Source organism: Dermacentor albipictus, unplaced genomic scaffold (genome assembly GCF_038994185.2).
Source record: "Dermacentor albipictus isolate Rhodes 1998 colony unplaced genomic scaffold, USDA_Dalb.pri_finalv2 scaffold_12, whole genome shotgun sequence".
Classification (NCBI taxonomy): Eukaryota; Metazoa; Arthropoda; class Arachnida; order Ixodida; family Ixodidae; genus Dermacentor; species Dermacentor albipictus.
The window spans coordinates 9,602,473-9,619,021 of record NW_027225566.1 but is presented as its reverse complement, the minus strand read 5'-3'; the positions used below and the strand labels follow the sequence as shown (position 1 = coordinate 9,619,021).

General features: G+C 46.2%; 1 protein-coding gene across 1 annotated transcript in view; it reads left to right on the top strand.

The window, feature by feature from the left end:
• Positions 1 to 14,333, top strand: part of LOC139051498 (putative phospholipase B-like 2) — a 126,737-nt gene extending 112,404 nt beyond the window's left edge. Inside the window, exons 5-6 of the mRNA XM_070528481.1 lie at positions 3,349 to 3,508; positions 14,113 to 14,333. Coding sequence (XP_070384582.1) covers positions 3,349 to 3,508; positions 14,113 to 14,295 — 343 coding nt within the window. The 3' untranslated portion in view covers positions 14,296 to 14,333. The remainder of the gene's footprint in view (positions 1 to 3,348; positions 3,509 to 14,112) is intronic.
• Positions 14,334 to 16,549: the final 2,216 nt, after the last annotated feature.

The following is a 16,549-nucleotide window of genomic DNA, read 5'->3' as shown; positions in this document are numbered from 1 at the left end:
GGCAAGAGTTTAGGTTTGAAGTTTTGTGTTAGTAAATCAGGTTTTATGCCATTCAATGAAAACATTAAAATTAAATTGTGTGATTTTACGGGCCAAAGCCACTTTCTGATTATGAGCCGCGCCTTAGTGGAGGACTCCAGAAATTGTGACCACGTGGGGTTCTTTCACGTGCACCTAAATCTAAGCACACAGGTGTTTTCGCATTTCGCTCCCATCGAAATGCGGCCGCCGTGGCCGGGATTCGATCCCGCGACCTCGTGCTCAGCAGCTCAACACCGTAGCCACTGAGCAACCACGGCGGGTCGATGAAAGCATTGAACAGACAGTGGCAATACAGGACCAGGAAATTTCTCGCGTAAGAGAATATAAATACCTTCGTATATGGATAAACGAAGGCAATAGATTTATGGAAACACAGGAAAAAACAATAACAGTGCAGGGGAAGAGAAATGCAGCCATAATGAAGCACAAAGCGCTATGGGGACACAATAGGTACGAGGTTCTCCGAGGTATGTAGAAAGGTATAATGGTTCCAGGACTTACTTTTGGAAATGCGGTTGTTTGCTTTAAATCAGGAGTACAATCAGGACTCTATGTGAACCAAAAGTCAGTGGGCCGCCTCGCATCGGGCGCTCACGGGAAGAATACAAATGAAGCTGTGCAGGTTGATATGGGCTGGATTAGTTTTGAGGTGAGCGAAGCTCGCAGTAAAATTGAGTATGAAGAACGAATGAGGAATATGGAACAAAGTAAATGGGCTTGGAGAGGGTTGAGGTATCTGTACAGGAAAAACATTGATTCACAGTGGATGAAAAGGACTAGCAAGCTTACCAGCAAGTATGCGGCCTGTAGGGTGGACAACACAGCAACAAAGAAGGTCAAGCGGAAAGTCAGAGAGGCCGAAATAATCTCATGGGTGGCGGCCATGGAGCAGAAACTTGCCATGAGTAACTACTTAAGAGTAAAAAACGAAAGCAGGAAAGAAACAATTTGTGATAACTCAAAGGGAAGCTTATTACTTTTCGAAGGGAGATCGGGATGTCTTAGAACACGCCCCTATAAACCGAGATATAAGAAGGAAGAAGAAGCATGTGCTTGCTGCGGTAAAGCTACGGAAACTATGAAGCATGTGTTGTTAGAATGTGAAGAAGTCTACCCAGCGATTGATATAGGCACCACTGGCCTCCTTGAGGCCGTTGGGTTTAGAGAGAGCAGTGGAAAAGTAAACATGTCCGAAAAAGGATTCGTAAGAGGCGATTGGGGGATTGGTGGAATGAAAGTAGGGAAATGACAAAAAACGGAGACGTACAAAATCATAGTTCGCAATAGGGGATCGGAAACTTTGGTTGTGGGAGTTCAGAGTGTTTTTTTATTGTTTAACCTAGGTAGGACGTTAGGCAGTATAATATCAAGAGCTTGGTGGCGCAACTCAACGACCCGTTCCAAAGGGGATGCTCATAACATCCATCCATTCATCCGAGGCAATTGGAAGTTTGGCGGAACTAGGCAAACGACAAAATACGGAGGCGTACAAAAGCAATGTTCCCAATAGGGGACCAAAGTTATGGTTGTTGGAGTTCACAGTGTTTTTTTTTTCTTTTTGTTCTTTTTTAGCCTCGGTAGGACATTAGTGAGTATAATAACAATAGCTTGGTGGCGCAACCCACCGCCACGTTCCAAAGGGGATGCTCATAACATCCATCCGTCCATCCACATAAGCGCGCGCGTATGTGTGGGTGTGTGTGTGTGCACGTGTGTGTGTGTTTGTGCGTGTGTTTGTTTGTGTGTGCGTGTGTGTGTGTGTGTTTGTGTTTGTGTGCGCGTGCGTGCGTGTGTGTGTGTGTGTGTGTGTGTGAGAGAGAGAGAGAGACTCATTAATGTATGGATATCCCTATGCTCATGTACGTTCAACGCCGCGATGTTCTAGCCATGCGATTCCTTTTCGCGCTTCCACAGTGGTTAGAGCGACGTTCTGCCCGCGTTATTAACGTGATCATCCGGTCGTCAACGGTGGGTGATAAGCGGGGCAGTCAAGCGGAAGGCATCGCTACAAAGTCATGTCGTACTTGCACCTTATTCCTTGTATGCGCCAAAGAAAGTTTAGCGATACCGTTTTTTTTTGCAAATATCAGTTACGTACACTATGCTAATGACGCGTACGTTCTTTTCGACCTGCAGAGTAGCACAGTTCGTAGGCCTAGTCGCATCCATCGCTTCGCTTGCCTGGAGTCAGCCATGTTGGTTTTGGAGAGGGAGAAACCGTTCTTCCCATGTATGAGGCCAGAAATTTGCTCCATTTAAAGACGAAAACAGGGGACATCGTCCTGTTTCTGTCTGAATGGAGCAAGGGTCACTCTTTTTTCTTAGAGTGCAGCAGCTCTCAGTTACAACGATAGCGGCGAGCACAGCCATTAGTCGCCGAAATCTGATCGCACGGATAATTACCGGCAGCTACTTGTACGTGCATTCTGTAGATCCCAGAGAAATTGATGGTGCTCGCCTTATCGGTATATATATATATATATATATATATATATATATATATATATATATATATATATATATATATATATATATATATATATACGCACGGCCGCGTGGATAGGAACAAAAAAGTGATGTCAACGCCGCGTAACTACATAGAAAAGCAACGTGCAATCGCTCATTAACATGTTTCTAAGCGTGAAGTAGTCCCAACTCAGCGTTTGGGTGCCTTCCTTAGCCACAGTTACAATTTCAGCTTAGCCTAAAGACTGGAAAATGCGTTTGAGTAGTTTTGTAATTGTTCACGTTTGAACTGATGCTAACAGTAGAAAAATAGTCGCGTCACGCACGCAATCTAACAAGATTTGTCTGTTTGGCAACAAAATCAGCGCGACATTTGAGCAATTTCGAATACTGTAGGCGTGTCCTGCAGAGATCAGGAAATAGATAGCACTGATAATGTAGTGAAAAAAAGCAGTCACAGACAAAACTTAAAACAATGCACCACATCTCAATAAATATCTTTCTGTCGCTATCCAGAAGACAAGTAGTGAACCTTATAGCCCCCAGTGCATAAGGAGAGATAAAGATGTTGAGCAGCCTAAATGACTGCGACAACATTAACTTGGAGTTCACCCTGATTAATTATGTGGAAGTGCTTGGAATGTCCAGAAAGAACATGGAAATACAAGAGATTTAAATGCACCACTATTGGAAAAAGTAATAACCAGCAAAAAATACAAGTTCCTTTTGGGAAGAGGCTTCCTTGAAGGAGCGCTTATAAGTTCTAATTGTCAGTAAAGTATACGTTTCCATAATTTTATTACCATAATTCGCATTTGCTGCCCACTTTGCATTTTCCAGGTATAACGACTTCAAGCATGACCCTGTCTCCAAGTGTCTCTGCATTCCGCCGTTCAGTGCTGTGAACGGCATATCAGCCCGCAGTGACCTCAACATGATGCCTGGCCGTTACCCTTTCCCTGCTCTGGGGCAGGCCTCTAAAGGAGGCGTAGACATGAAGGTACGCACCAAATGACGCAAACCTGTCCTTTCTTGTACAGTTCCAATTTATTTATTTTTCCACATACCAGGGCGAATCAGGAAGTCTTTGTCCCCATTTTTTAGCCAAATTACGACTGCTAATGCGAAGTCAACATGTCCATTCGCAGTGGTGGGCCTTTCTTGGACCGGCCCGGCCTTATCTGCCAGTAGCTGCGCGGCACGGTGCTGTTGTCGGTTGTTGATGATGGTGGTTGTGCTTCACGCGTCCACAGCGTACGATCAACGAAGTGTAATTCTTTTTCTATTGAGCAAGGGACGAACACCCATCCAAGTCCCCAGTGAAATGCAGCCCACGTATGGGGAAATGTGTCTCGCTTTGAGAAATTTTATGTGGTGGTATAGTAAGTTCGCAAAAGGCTGTGAACACTTGCATGACAGTGAGCGTTCGATGAGGCCGCATGCATCGCTGACTGACAGCTTTCCCGCGTGGATGCAATGGTGAAAGCGGATCGGCGTGTGCACCTCAAGGATATTTCCTGGGAGCCTGGCATTTCGTATGGGAGTGTTTACGACATCATTCATAAGTGCTTAGGGTACCGGAAGGTTTCCTGCGATGGGCCCCTAAACAGTTGGACGACATCATGAAACGCAAGCGAATGATTGCTTCACTGAATTACCTGCAACAGTATGCCGTGAAGGGTGGAAGTTTTGTGGACCGCATTTTTACTGGCGATGAAACGTGAATGCCGCATTTCGCGCGAGAATCGAAGCAGCAGAGCATGGTAGGGAAGTATCAGGATTCATCATCATCATCATCAGCCTGGTCACGCCCACTGCAGGGCAAAGGCCTCTCCCATACTTCTCCAACAACCCCGGTCATGTACTAATTGTGGCCATGCCGTCCCTGCAAACTTCTTAATCTCAACCGCCCACCTAACTTTCTGCCGCCCCCTGCTACGCTTCCCTTCCCTTGGGATCCAGTCCGTAACCCTTAATGACCATCGGTTATCCTCCCTCCTCATTACATGTCCTGCCCATGCCCATTTCTTTTTCTTGATTTCAACTAAGATGTCATTAACTCGCGTTTGTTCCCTCACCCAATCTGCTCTTTTCTTATCCCTTAATGTTGCACCTATCATTCTTCTTTCCATAGCTCGTTGCGTCGTCCTCAATTTGAGTAGAACCCTTTTCGTAAGCCTCCAGGTTTCTGCCCCGTAGGTGAGTACTGGTAAGACGCAGCTATTATACACTTTCCTCTTGAGGGATAATGGCAACCTGCTGTTCATGATCTGAGAATGCCTGCCAAACGCACCCCAGCCCATTCTTATTCTTCTGATTATTTCTGTCTCATGATCCGGATCCGCCGTCACTACCTGCCCTAAGTAGATGTATTCCCTCACGACTTCCAGTGCCTCGCTGCCTATTGTAAATTGCTGTTCTCTTCCGAGACTGTTAAACATTACTTTAGTTTTCTGCAGATTAATTTTTAAACCTACTATTCTACTTTGCCTCTCCAGGTCAGTGAGCATGCATTGCAATTGGTCCCCTGAGTTACTAAGCAAGGCAATATCATCAGCGAATCGCAAGTTACTAAGGTATTCTCCATTAACTTTTATCCCCAATTCTTCCCAATCCAGGTCTCTGAATACCTCCTGTAAACACGCTGTGAATAGCATTGGAGAGATCGTATCTCCCTGTCTGACGCCTTTCTTTATTGGGATTTTGTTGCTTTCTTTATGGAGGACTACGTTGGCTGTGGAGCCGCTATAGATATCTTTCAGTATTTTTACATACGGCTCGTCTACACCCTGATTCCGTAATGCCTCCATGACTGCTGAGGTTTCGACAGAATCAAACGCTTTCTCGTAATCAATGAAAGCTATATATAAGGGTTGGTTATATTCCGCACATTTCTCTATCACCTGATTGATAGTGTGAATATGATCTATTGTAGAGTAGCCTTTACGGAATCCTGCCTGGTCCTTTGCTTCACAGAAGTCTAAGGTGTTCCTGATGCTATTTGCGATTACCTTAGTGAATAGTTTGTAGGCAACGGACAGTAAGCTGATCGGTCTATAATTTTTCAAGTCTTTGGCGTCCCCTTTCTTATGGATTAGGATTATATTAGCGTTCTTCCAAGATTCCGGTACGCTCGAGGTCATGAGGCATTGCGTATACAGGGTGGCCAGTTTCTCTAGAACAATCTGCCCACCATCCTTCAACAAATCTGCTGTTACCTGGTCCTCCCCAGCTGCCTTCCCCCTTTGCATATCTCCTAAGGCTTTCTTTACTTCTTCCGGCGTTACCTTTGGGATTTCGAATTCCTCTAGACTATTTTCTCTTCCATTATCGTCGTGGGTACCACTGGTACTGTATAAATCTCTATAGAACTCCTCAGCCACTTGAACTATCTCATCCATATTAGTTATGATATTGCCGGCTTTGTCTCTTAACGCATACATCTGATTCTTGCCAATTCCTAGTTTCTTTTTCACTGTTTTTAGGCTTCCTCCGTTCCTGAGAGCATGTTCAATTCTATCTATATTATACTTCCTGATGTCAGCTGTCTTACGCTTGTTGATTAACTTCGAAAGTTCTGCCAGTTCTATTCTAGCTGTAGGGTTAGCGGCTTTCATACATTGGCGTTTCTTGATCAGACCTTTCGTCTCCTGTGATAGTTTACTGGTATCCTGCCTAACGGAGTTGCCACCGACTTCCATTGCACACTCCTTAATGATGCCCACAAGATTGTCGTTCATTGCTTCAACACTAAGGTCCTCTTCCTGAGTTAAAGCCGAGTACCTGTTCTGTAGCTTGATCTGGAATTCCTCTATTTTCGCTCTTACCGCTAACTCATTGATCGGCTTCTTATGTACCAGTTTCTTCCGTTCCCTTCTCAGGTCTAGGCTAATTCGAGTTCTTACCATCCTGTGGTCACTGCAGCGCACCTTGCCGAGCACGTCCACATCTTGTATGATGCCCGGGTTAGCGCAGAGTATGAAGTCTATTTCATTTCTAGTCTCACCGTTCGGGCTCCTCCACGTCCACTTTCGGCTATCCCGCTTGCGGAAGAAGGTATTCATTATCCTCATAATATTCTGTTCCGCAAACTCTACTAATAACTCTCCCCTGCTTTTCCTAGTGCCTATGCCATATTCCCCCACTGCCTTGTCTCCAGCCTGCTTCTTGCCTACCTTGGCATTAAAGTCGCCCATTAGTATAGTGTATTTGGTTTTCACTCTGCCCATCGCCGATTCCACGTCTTCATAGAAGCTTTCGACTTCCTGGTCATCATGACTAGATGTAGGGGCGTAGACCTGTACAATCTTCATTTTGTACCTCTTATTAAGTTTCACAACAAGACCTGCCACCCTCTCGTTAATGCTATAGAATTCCTGTATGTTACCAGCTATATTCTTATTAATCAGGAATCCGACTCCTAGTTCTCTTCTCTCCGCTAAGCCCCGGTAGCACAGGACGTGCCCGCTTTTTAGCACTGTATATGCTTCTTTTGGCCTCCTAACTTCACTGAGCCCTATTATATCCCATTTACTGCCCTCTAATTCCTCCAATAGCACTGCTAGACTCGCTTCACTAGATAACGTTCTAGCGTTAAACGTTGCCAGGTTCATATTCCAATGGCGGCCTGTCCGGAGCCAGTGATTCTTAGCACCCTCTGCTGCGTCGCAGATCTGACCGCCGCCGTGGTCAGTTGCTGCGCAGCTGCTGGGGACTGAGGGCCGGGGTTTGATTGTTGTGTTCATATAGGAGGTCTCAGGATTTTGCCTCAGGACTCACCTGTGGCAAAAAAAAAATCCGTTCAGTGCCATCGGTTGAGGAAGTGGTGTTAACAGTCTTGTGGGATTGCCGAGGACCGCTCCTGCTGGATTTCATGCCACAATGTGCAAGCGCCACTGCGGACAGCTATTTTTTCACGCTATTATGTCTGCTGGCTGCCATTAGGCGAAAAGACCGAGCGATTTTCGATGGGGACAATGCGGTTATAGTCTACGACAATGCGAGGCCATATGTGGCAATCAGAACTGCCGACAAGCTCGGATCTCGTCATTTCAGCGGAAGAATCAGGATCACCCACCATACAGTCCGCAATTGACCCCTAGGGATTACCACGTTTTTAATCCGCTGAAGAAGTTCCTAGCAGGACAGCGATTCACGTGCAACGATGAAGCCAAGACAGCAGACCGACGGGGCTGGGACAAATGTATAAATCGGTGTGGGACTATGTGGAAAAATAGTGTAAGGTTCGTAGAATAGTACCTATATTTGTTATTACCTGTATGTACCTTATTTTGGCTAATAAACAATAGGGGCAAATACTTTCTGATTCGACCTCGTACAGTAAGGGGTGGCAAAAAAAAGCCGGTAGCTTGGAAAATTCTATACATCACATGAACACAGGAGATTATTCTAGTTTATTATCATCAGTATCTTTATTGTCAATTACCCAACAAAATTCATAAAAAGGGCAAATATTCAGTGGCGCCTATTCTTCTTGTGGTATGCCAGAAACTTTCTAAGCACCGTTTCTTCTGTTGCGAACGTTGTTCCGGACGATAATTCTGACAATGTGTGTCAATAGTCAATTTCAAAAGCCCGTCTGATACATGAATGCTTCAAGCTTCACGGGTTGTTTCATAGTCTTCTATCCTTTATCAAGGGTACCGAGTATAAGAGAAAGCGCTGCAGCAATGCTTGCTCAACTCCCCCGCAGGAGCGTCTGCGTCAGCAGGCGTTTGGTGTGTTGCGACACCACGTACCCGAGCAAACGAGGGTTGGACCCTACCGCGTCTAACCGTGCGCGGCTTAGCCGTGTCCGGGGAAAAGGGGATCCTGGGGGTTGAGCCAATTCCGGGTGTTTGGACCTTTACGGCCCCTCGGCGGCGGCAAGACACCCCTTTGGCCTCGGCTTCACGTAGACGGCGCCCCCGGACTGAGCCGCACGGGGGAAATTGGTAGTTGCCTTTGCCTGTCTCTCTCTACCCCTCCAACCTTCATCTTTCTCTCACTTTTCATCTTTCCTGTCTTCGCCTCGCTTCCCTTTGCTTCCAATTTTTCCAGGCAGCAAGGGTTAACCTTGTGTGAATAGCCAACCTGGGTTATTTCATATTTGGTGATAGTGGTAATTTACAGATGGCGTTTGCAGGCTGTGTTTCACAGCTCCTGTAGCGTCCCCTTGTAGGACTCCACGGGTGAGTGGCTGGCGTTGCTTCCGAAATTAAACTCTTTTGTGGCTACTTCCTTCCCCCCCCCCTACCTTATCACTCCCTGAAAAGGGGGCGCAACAATGATGTCTTCTAGTTTTTTGCCCACCAAAAAGAAATTTTCCTTCATTTTCATGTAGTCCACTCTGAACAACCAGACAAACCCGTGAGAACAATCTCACCATTCCTCGTGTCTAAGTCTCTCACCCAAGTTTTTGGTACAGGTTGTAAATCATCCAGGATGGCAAGCGGTGATCTCCTCTTGGAACTCCACAACAAGAAACAATATGCAAAGTTACCCAATCTAGTATCATTTGGGGACACCCAAGTAACAGTAACTCCACATCGTACTATGAATACCACCCGTGGCGTAGTCTCCGATGATGATCTCTTGCAGCTGACCGAAGCTGAGCTCCTGGAGGGCTTCAGTGAGCAGAACGTCATCAACGTCAAACGAATTAAGATGAGGCGTTACAATAAAGAAAGACAGACTAAACACCTAATAGTTACTTTTGGCACAAGTGTTCTGCCCGAGTCCATTGAGGCCGGGTATATCAAGCTTCGTGTTCGGCCATACGTCCTTAATCCCCTGGGATGCTTCAAATGCCAGCGTGTCGGTCACAGCTCACAGAACTGCCGAGGCCGCCAAACTTGCGCGAAATGCAGTGCTCATGAGCACACCTCCGAATCTTGTGAAAACTTCTCCCTTGCGTAAACTGTGATGGGGAGCATGCTGCATACTCGCGGTCGTGTCCATTTTGGAGGAAAGAAAAGGAAATTATTATAATTAAAGTAAAAGATAACATAAGTTTCAAGGAGGCATGCAGGCGGGTATCCTTCCTGCCAAAGAACACCTTTGCCCATGTGACGCGTCAGGGGGAAGTGACACAACGGCTGCCAGCGGCTGTCCGACCCACAAGCAGTGAATCGGCAGTTACGCCATCTGCCCCCGCGGCGGTTGCAGCTCGCGCTGCTCCGTCAACCCAGCAGAAGGGGCCATCTGCCTCCGGGCAGGTGGCCTCAACGGCCTCGTGCAACGTGCCGAGGCCTTCACGCCAAACAAAGCGCTTGGAAGAGCGCGTGTCCAGCGCCTCGCAAGAGGCGATGGACGCAACCACCAGCAAGACAGCGCCACCAGCGCCTAAGGAGTGGCGAGGCTCTCTCAATCGCTCGAAAAAAGACAAAACTCGCATCACGGCGCCTGGAAAGGGCCCGTGAGCTAATGGCTCTTAAGCACACAACACCAAACACAAATAGCATAATGGATGCACAAATACTGCAGTGGAATGTACGAGGACTTCTAACCTCGACGACATTACAGAACACGAACTACACAAATACAATTCCATGTTGCTGTGTGTTCAGGAGACCCATCTGAAACCTACAAAGCAAGCTTTCTTCGCAATTACGTCATCTTCCTAAAAGACTGCGATGAGGCTAATGCCTCTGGCGGAGTAGCAATAATAACGGACAAGTCTCTTTGCCGACACGTCGCCCTTCAGACGACCCTTGAGGCAGTGTCAGTTCTGGCCATTCTGTTTCATAAATTATTCGCTTTCTTTTCTATTTATATACCCCCGAACCATCATCTAAAAAACAGACTGTTACAACCTTATTATCTAGCTTCCCGAATCTTACATACTTGTGGGAGATTTTAATGCTCACTACACGATGTGGGGAGACTCACGATGTGACGCGAGAGGTCGATTAGTAAAAAACTTTTTGTAAACACGGGTACATATCCTTCAATAAAAACGAACCGACCTATTATAATATGTATCACGATTCACATTCTTCCATAGACCTATCTATTGGCTCGGCAGATCTTTTCCTTTACCTAGAGTGGAGTGTTATTAAAAATCTTTACGGAAGCGACCATTTTCCAATACTTTTAAACTTAATTGAAGAATATCAATGCCCTTCATATACGCCTCGGTGCAAGCTAGCTTCTGCCGACTGGAAGCATTTTAAGGAATCGACTTATCAATCACGAGATTTTATGACTGATTTAATATTGACGACGCGGTAGCGTATTTTACCGCTTTTACCATCGAGGCAGCTAATAACTTCATCCCACTATGAAAGGGTACCTCATCCAAAAGACGAGTTCCTTGGTGGAATGGAGAATGCAAGGAGGCGCGGAAAGAACAAAATAAAGCGTGGGGCGTACTGCGCCGATACGCCACTGCAGAAAATCTGATAGAATTTAAAAAGCCTAAATCACAGGGAAGGCGGATGCGACAGCAAGCAAAGAAGACAAGCAGGGAGAGATTCTTGTCCGGCATTAACTCCTACGCACAGGAGGCAAATGTATGGAAAGGGCTGAGGAGGCTAAAGGAACAACAATTTCAGCCATTGCTCCTGGTTGATAAAGAAGGAAACAAGTTGGAAGACCAGGCTGATGCTCTCGGTGAACACTGTCCAGCTTTCCCCACTATTCGGAGAACTTTCTTAAGCATAAAGCAATAGAAGAACTTAAGCTACTGAATCGGAAATGCATCCCAATCGTCCTTTTACCATTCCTGAAATTAAAGCTTCCTTATCAGTATGTCGGAGCTCTGCACCGGACCCTGATAGCATCATGTATGATATGCTTAGGCACCTGCACTCTGACACACAAATCACGCTACTCACACTTCCCAATGCTATCTGGGCTGCTGGTTATCTACCATCAAAGTGGAAGGAGGCTATTGTGATCCCTGTTTTGAAGCATGGTAAAGACACTTCATTGCTTACTAGCTACCGTCCTATAACGCTTACGAGCTGCCTCTGTAAGCTTATTGAAAAAATGATCAATCGCCGTCTCGTACATCTCCTAGAGTCCAGTAAAATGCTTGACCCATTTCAATGTGGTTTTAGGGAAGGGCGATCTACAACCGACCATCTCGTGCGCATCGAAGTGAGCATTTGCGATGCCTTCATGCACAAACAATCTTTCTTATCTGTATTTCTGGATATGGAAAAGGCGTACGACACAACCTGGCGGTACGGAATGCTGCGCGGCCTTTCGGCACTGGGCATCCGCGGCAATATGTTAAATATTAAAGAGAGCTGCCAAGAGATCTGTACATTTCGGGTGAAAATAGGTTCTGCACTGTCGCGCACATTCATACAGGAAACTGGGGTACCTCAGGGTGGCCTACTCAGCTGCACGCTCTTTGTCGTAGAGATGAACACGCCTCGTGCATCATTACCACCAGCTATTTTCTATTCCGTCCACGTAGACGTTATACAACTAGGTATCAAATCCTGCAACCCCGCAGTCTGCGAGAGACTGGTACAGCAGGCCCTAAACAAGGTGTCCATGTGGGCAGAACAAAATGGATTTAAAATAAACCCCCACAAAAGTTCTTCTGTTCTCTGCACAAGAAGGAGAGGCCTGGTCCCAGATCCTTTTCTACATGTGGCCGCCTAGAACTGGGCGGACAATAAATTCCTTTTAACAAAGAGCACAAATTTCTAGGTGTTATACTTAACTCCAAGCTTACTTTAATTCCAGCCATTATATATAAAAAAATGTCTAAAAACAATGAACTTAAAATCCTATCCCACACAACATGGCGTAGCGACAAGAAGTGCCTGTTGAATCTTTGCAGCAGCCTAGTTCGATCACGAATAGACTATGGCGCCGCAGCATATCACTCTGCCGCCCCGAGCGCGCTAAAGATGTTAGACCCCCTTCACTATCTGGGAATCCGCCTGGCCACTGGCGCATTTAGAACAAGCCCTGTTGAAAGTCTGTATGTCGAGTCAGATGAGTAGTCACTCCATTTTCACAGAACATACATCAGCTTTAACTACTTTCTGAAAGTGCGCTCTAATAGGGAACATCCGTGTTTCACAACCGTTAACGACATGACGTGTGAAGCACTTTTTCGTAATATATCCTCTTTGAAATTACCTTTCTCACTGCGTGTAAGAGAACTTAGCGAAGAAATGGACGTCCCATTTATCGAACATCGCCTAATGCCTGCAGCTAAGCTATTACCGCCCTGGCAGTGGCAGGTGATAGAATGTGACGTATCCTTTGTAGAGGTCACAAAGCACGCTCCTGAGCTTGAAACTGCCATGCATTTCCTTGAGCTTCGATTGAAGTACTCCTGCTCAGAATTTTACACAAACGCGTCAAAATCACATGATGGCGTATCCTACGCTGCTGTTGGTCCCTCTTTACCCTATCTGACCTGTTGAACCCCCTAACAAGTATCTTCACTGCAGAAGTCTATGCAGTACTGTGTGCCGTAAAACATTTAAAGAAACTGAAACTTGACAAAGCAATCATACTCACAGACCCGTTAAGTCTTGTAAAAGCACTCATTTCTTCCCAAAAACACACGAATCCTGTCTTCAATGAATTCTACTCACTCTTATGCAACATCTTTTTATCACATAGACATGTAGTAATATGCTCGGTTCCTGGACATAGAGGAATCGAGGGAAATGACAAGATATTCGTTCTGCTGCTATCCCTGCCATAGACATGAAGCCTTTCCTAAGAAACAAACTACGAAGCCACTGGCAACGCTTGTGGGACGCACAGACGAGTAATAAGATTCACCTAATTAAGCCGAAGTTAGGTTTCTGGCACCCAACTACGAAAACACGAACAACAGATGTCCTGTTCACTATACTGAGAATAGGACACACATTTGGCACTCATAACTTTCTCTTGACCAGTAACGAGCCTCCAACCTGAGGTAGATGTGGCGACCGGCTGACCGTCCTCCATGTCTTCCTGGAGTGCCGGGAAGCCGAAAGAGACAGGAGGAAATATTTCCCTCTTGCATATCGCCATTGTATTCCCCTGAATCCGGCTATATTTCTTGGTGACCAACCGCTTTTTAAGACCGAAGCAGTCCTCGCCTTTTTGAAAGATGTTGTGCTCCATGTCACAAGCACATTAATTTCGCAGTGCATTCTCTTTCCAGAGGATGCCGCTACGATAGTTTTCTTTGTATAGCACATGCCTCTAGGCCCTTGGATTTCAAGGGCTCTGGTGAGGCAGTAGTGCTCTAGACAAGTTTAGCACCTCACAGATTTTATATATTGCATCATTCTTTCGCATTGCATTCTAATGTTCATAGTACACGTCAATAGTCATTTCCATTATTTTACTACACGTAGATTTTATGGAATATACATAACCTCCATTAGGCCCTTTACAGCCACGTCACAATAAGTTCACTGAACCCATCAGTGCACTGCGAACTCATTAACACTAGCATGGCGCTCTTTGACCAGACCTGGCTCTTGCGCCATTAAACATCGTATATTCATTCATTTATTCCTCAACTCAAATATTAAGCTCAAATAATCATTATTGGATTAGTCAACGTGGTGTTTCTGGGAAGAAACTTCGAGAGTGCTTTCATCCATCCTTGGCGGCGCGCTTTGCATGCAGATGACGAACGAGTCTCTCGCCGCCGGACTTGGGTTGATTGCTGTGGCTGGGCCGACGCACGACCAGCAGCCGCCGTTCCGCTGGTCCACATCTGGGTTCCACGACCTCCATGCGGGACAGCCGGACCTGTGGAACTTCGCTCCGTTCGTCTGCACTTGGGGAAAAGGCAACTGCCAGCCATAGGCTGGCAGCGCTATAAAGTTTTCTTTCGTTTAGTTTGCTTTCTTTGCTGCTGCTAAGGTTCATTATACGCTACTGGTGTCACGCACTGCCTTAGCGCCGAGTGCGGGGACCACTGGAAAATACACACAAAACGCAGAACGTGTCAACAATTGCGACGAGAAAAACCAAATGATGTGTCAAAGTGTGACTGGACACTGCCCAAGCGTAGAAAGTGAGCATATAAAGCAAATGTGAAAACGAAAGTATGCAGCCAATTCACTATCATACACACTTGTACGAATGAGAACGAAGACAATGTTGAGGAACATGATTCATGGTAGTGTAAACAAATATTGTTAGCGCAATAATATAGCAATGTCTTATTCCCCATAAATTACTTAAGCAGGTTTGTTTTCCAAATCATAGGTCGTATAATTCGGCATTACACTACGAGTATAGACAAGAACAATGTCACACTACATAGCTCAGGAGATATACGCCGAGAGTCGCATTTCTACACAGATGTCTAATTAGACCAAAGTGAAGGCTCGTATGTCCAGAACTTTATTTTTTGAACGAGATTCTGCTTACCTTGCATGGTAGTATTCACTACACCTAGAAATAATTGTTACGTGTCAGCAAAACTGGAATTGCGAGACTTTTTAATAATTATGGCATCTATCCAACGCTGAGCTTTCCCCCTTACATTTAACGAAAAAAGTAGGAAGTGGAGAATCGTTTCAGACGAGGGATCTTCAAACCAGTTCCTGATCAGAAAAGGTAAAAAATAACGACATTCTTTTGTCTAATTCCGAACACGAAATTGAAGTTTTACCGCCAAATACATTTCAAACCACATTCCAAGAAGAATGTTTTTTTTTTGTCGTTCCTGTTCACAAGTTTTCTCGTCACAACATGTGAAAAAACGCGGACTTTTCTTTGTTATATTTTGCCGTTGAACACAAAATTCAAATTGCACTAGGGTAAAGACATTGGTTTTCTTAAGTTCCACAATGGCGATAACTATCCTGTAAAGTGTGCTTCCTTCCTTGCAATAGGTTATACGATACGCGAAATTACCTAGATCTCGGGGGCTCCATTTTTTTAGTTACAATCAGATGACGAAAACCGGCAATCATACCATGAAAGACGCTGGAGAGAGAGAGAGAGAACGAAACCTTTATTTGAATCAGTGACTTGTCACTCAAGGTGGGAGGGTCCCTTATTCCAGGAACCCTCTGGCTTGGATCGCCCTCCGGGCCCGGGCGACGAGTTCGCGCTGGTCGACCAGGTCAGGCTTGGAGATCGCAGCCTCCCACCTTTCAGCGAGGAGGTTTGGGTCTGCGTCTGCCGGGGCTACTAGTTCTGCCACTGTGGTAGTTTCTCGGGTTTTCTTGCATTGCAGTAGGAGGTGCGCCAGGCTGTCTGGCACGTTGCAGTGTGGACAGGTGTAGCTGTATAGCGTCGGGTGGAAATGATGCAGTAAGCTTCCATGGGTAAAGGTATTGCTGTGGAGTCGCCTGTAGTCAGTGCCTTCGTTTCTCGTTAGTTTTGGATGTGGTGGAGGGTATACCCTGCGTCCAAGGCGATAGTGCTGCAGTAGTGCTTGATAGGTTAGCGGTATTGTTGCCGTTTCCTCCGCTGATTTGGGTGGGTGGGACAACCCTAGAATCTCGTGCGGGGAGGCACGGTGGACACTTGCGCGGGCCGCGGTGTGTGCGGCTTCATTCCCCTCGAGTCCCTCGTGTCCCGGAACCCACATGATGCAGGTGTAGGGGGGAGGAGTGTCGCCACGTTTCAGTATCTTGATCGCTTTTGTAGAGATCCTGCCCTTCATGTAGTTACGTGCCGCTGTTTGAGAGTCGGTGAAGACCACTATGGCATGCTCGCTTGTATGGGTGGCGAGTGCTATAGCGGCCTCCTCAGCTATGTCGGCTTGTTTGGCGAGAATGGTCGCCAACGCCAGTGTCGTACCCTTGTGGTCTGTGACGCTGATGGCGAAGGCATTTCGGCCCGGATACTTGGCTGCGTCCACGTAGCGCGCCTGCGGGTTGTTATGGTGCTTGCGTCTGATGGCGTTTACTCTGGCGAGCCGTCTGCCTCGATGGTGTTCTGGATGCATGTTTTGAGGTATCTGAAGAACTTGTAGACATTCTCAGATCTTCGACGTGACCTTTTCTTTACATTCGCCATCGTGTTCTGGGTTGGTTACGTATCCTGTGCGTCGGAGGACTGCTCGGCCTGTGGTTGTTAGCTTGAGTCTCTCGATCTGGTT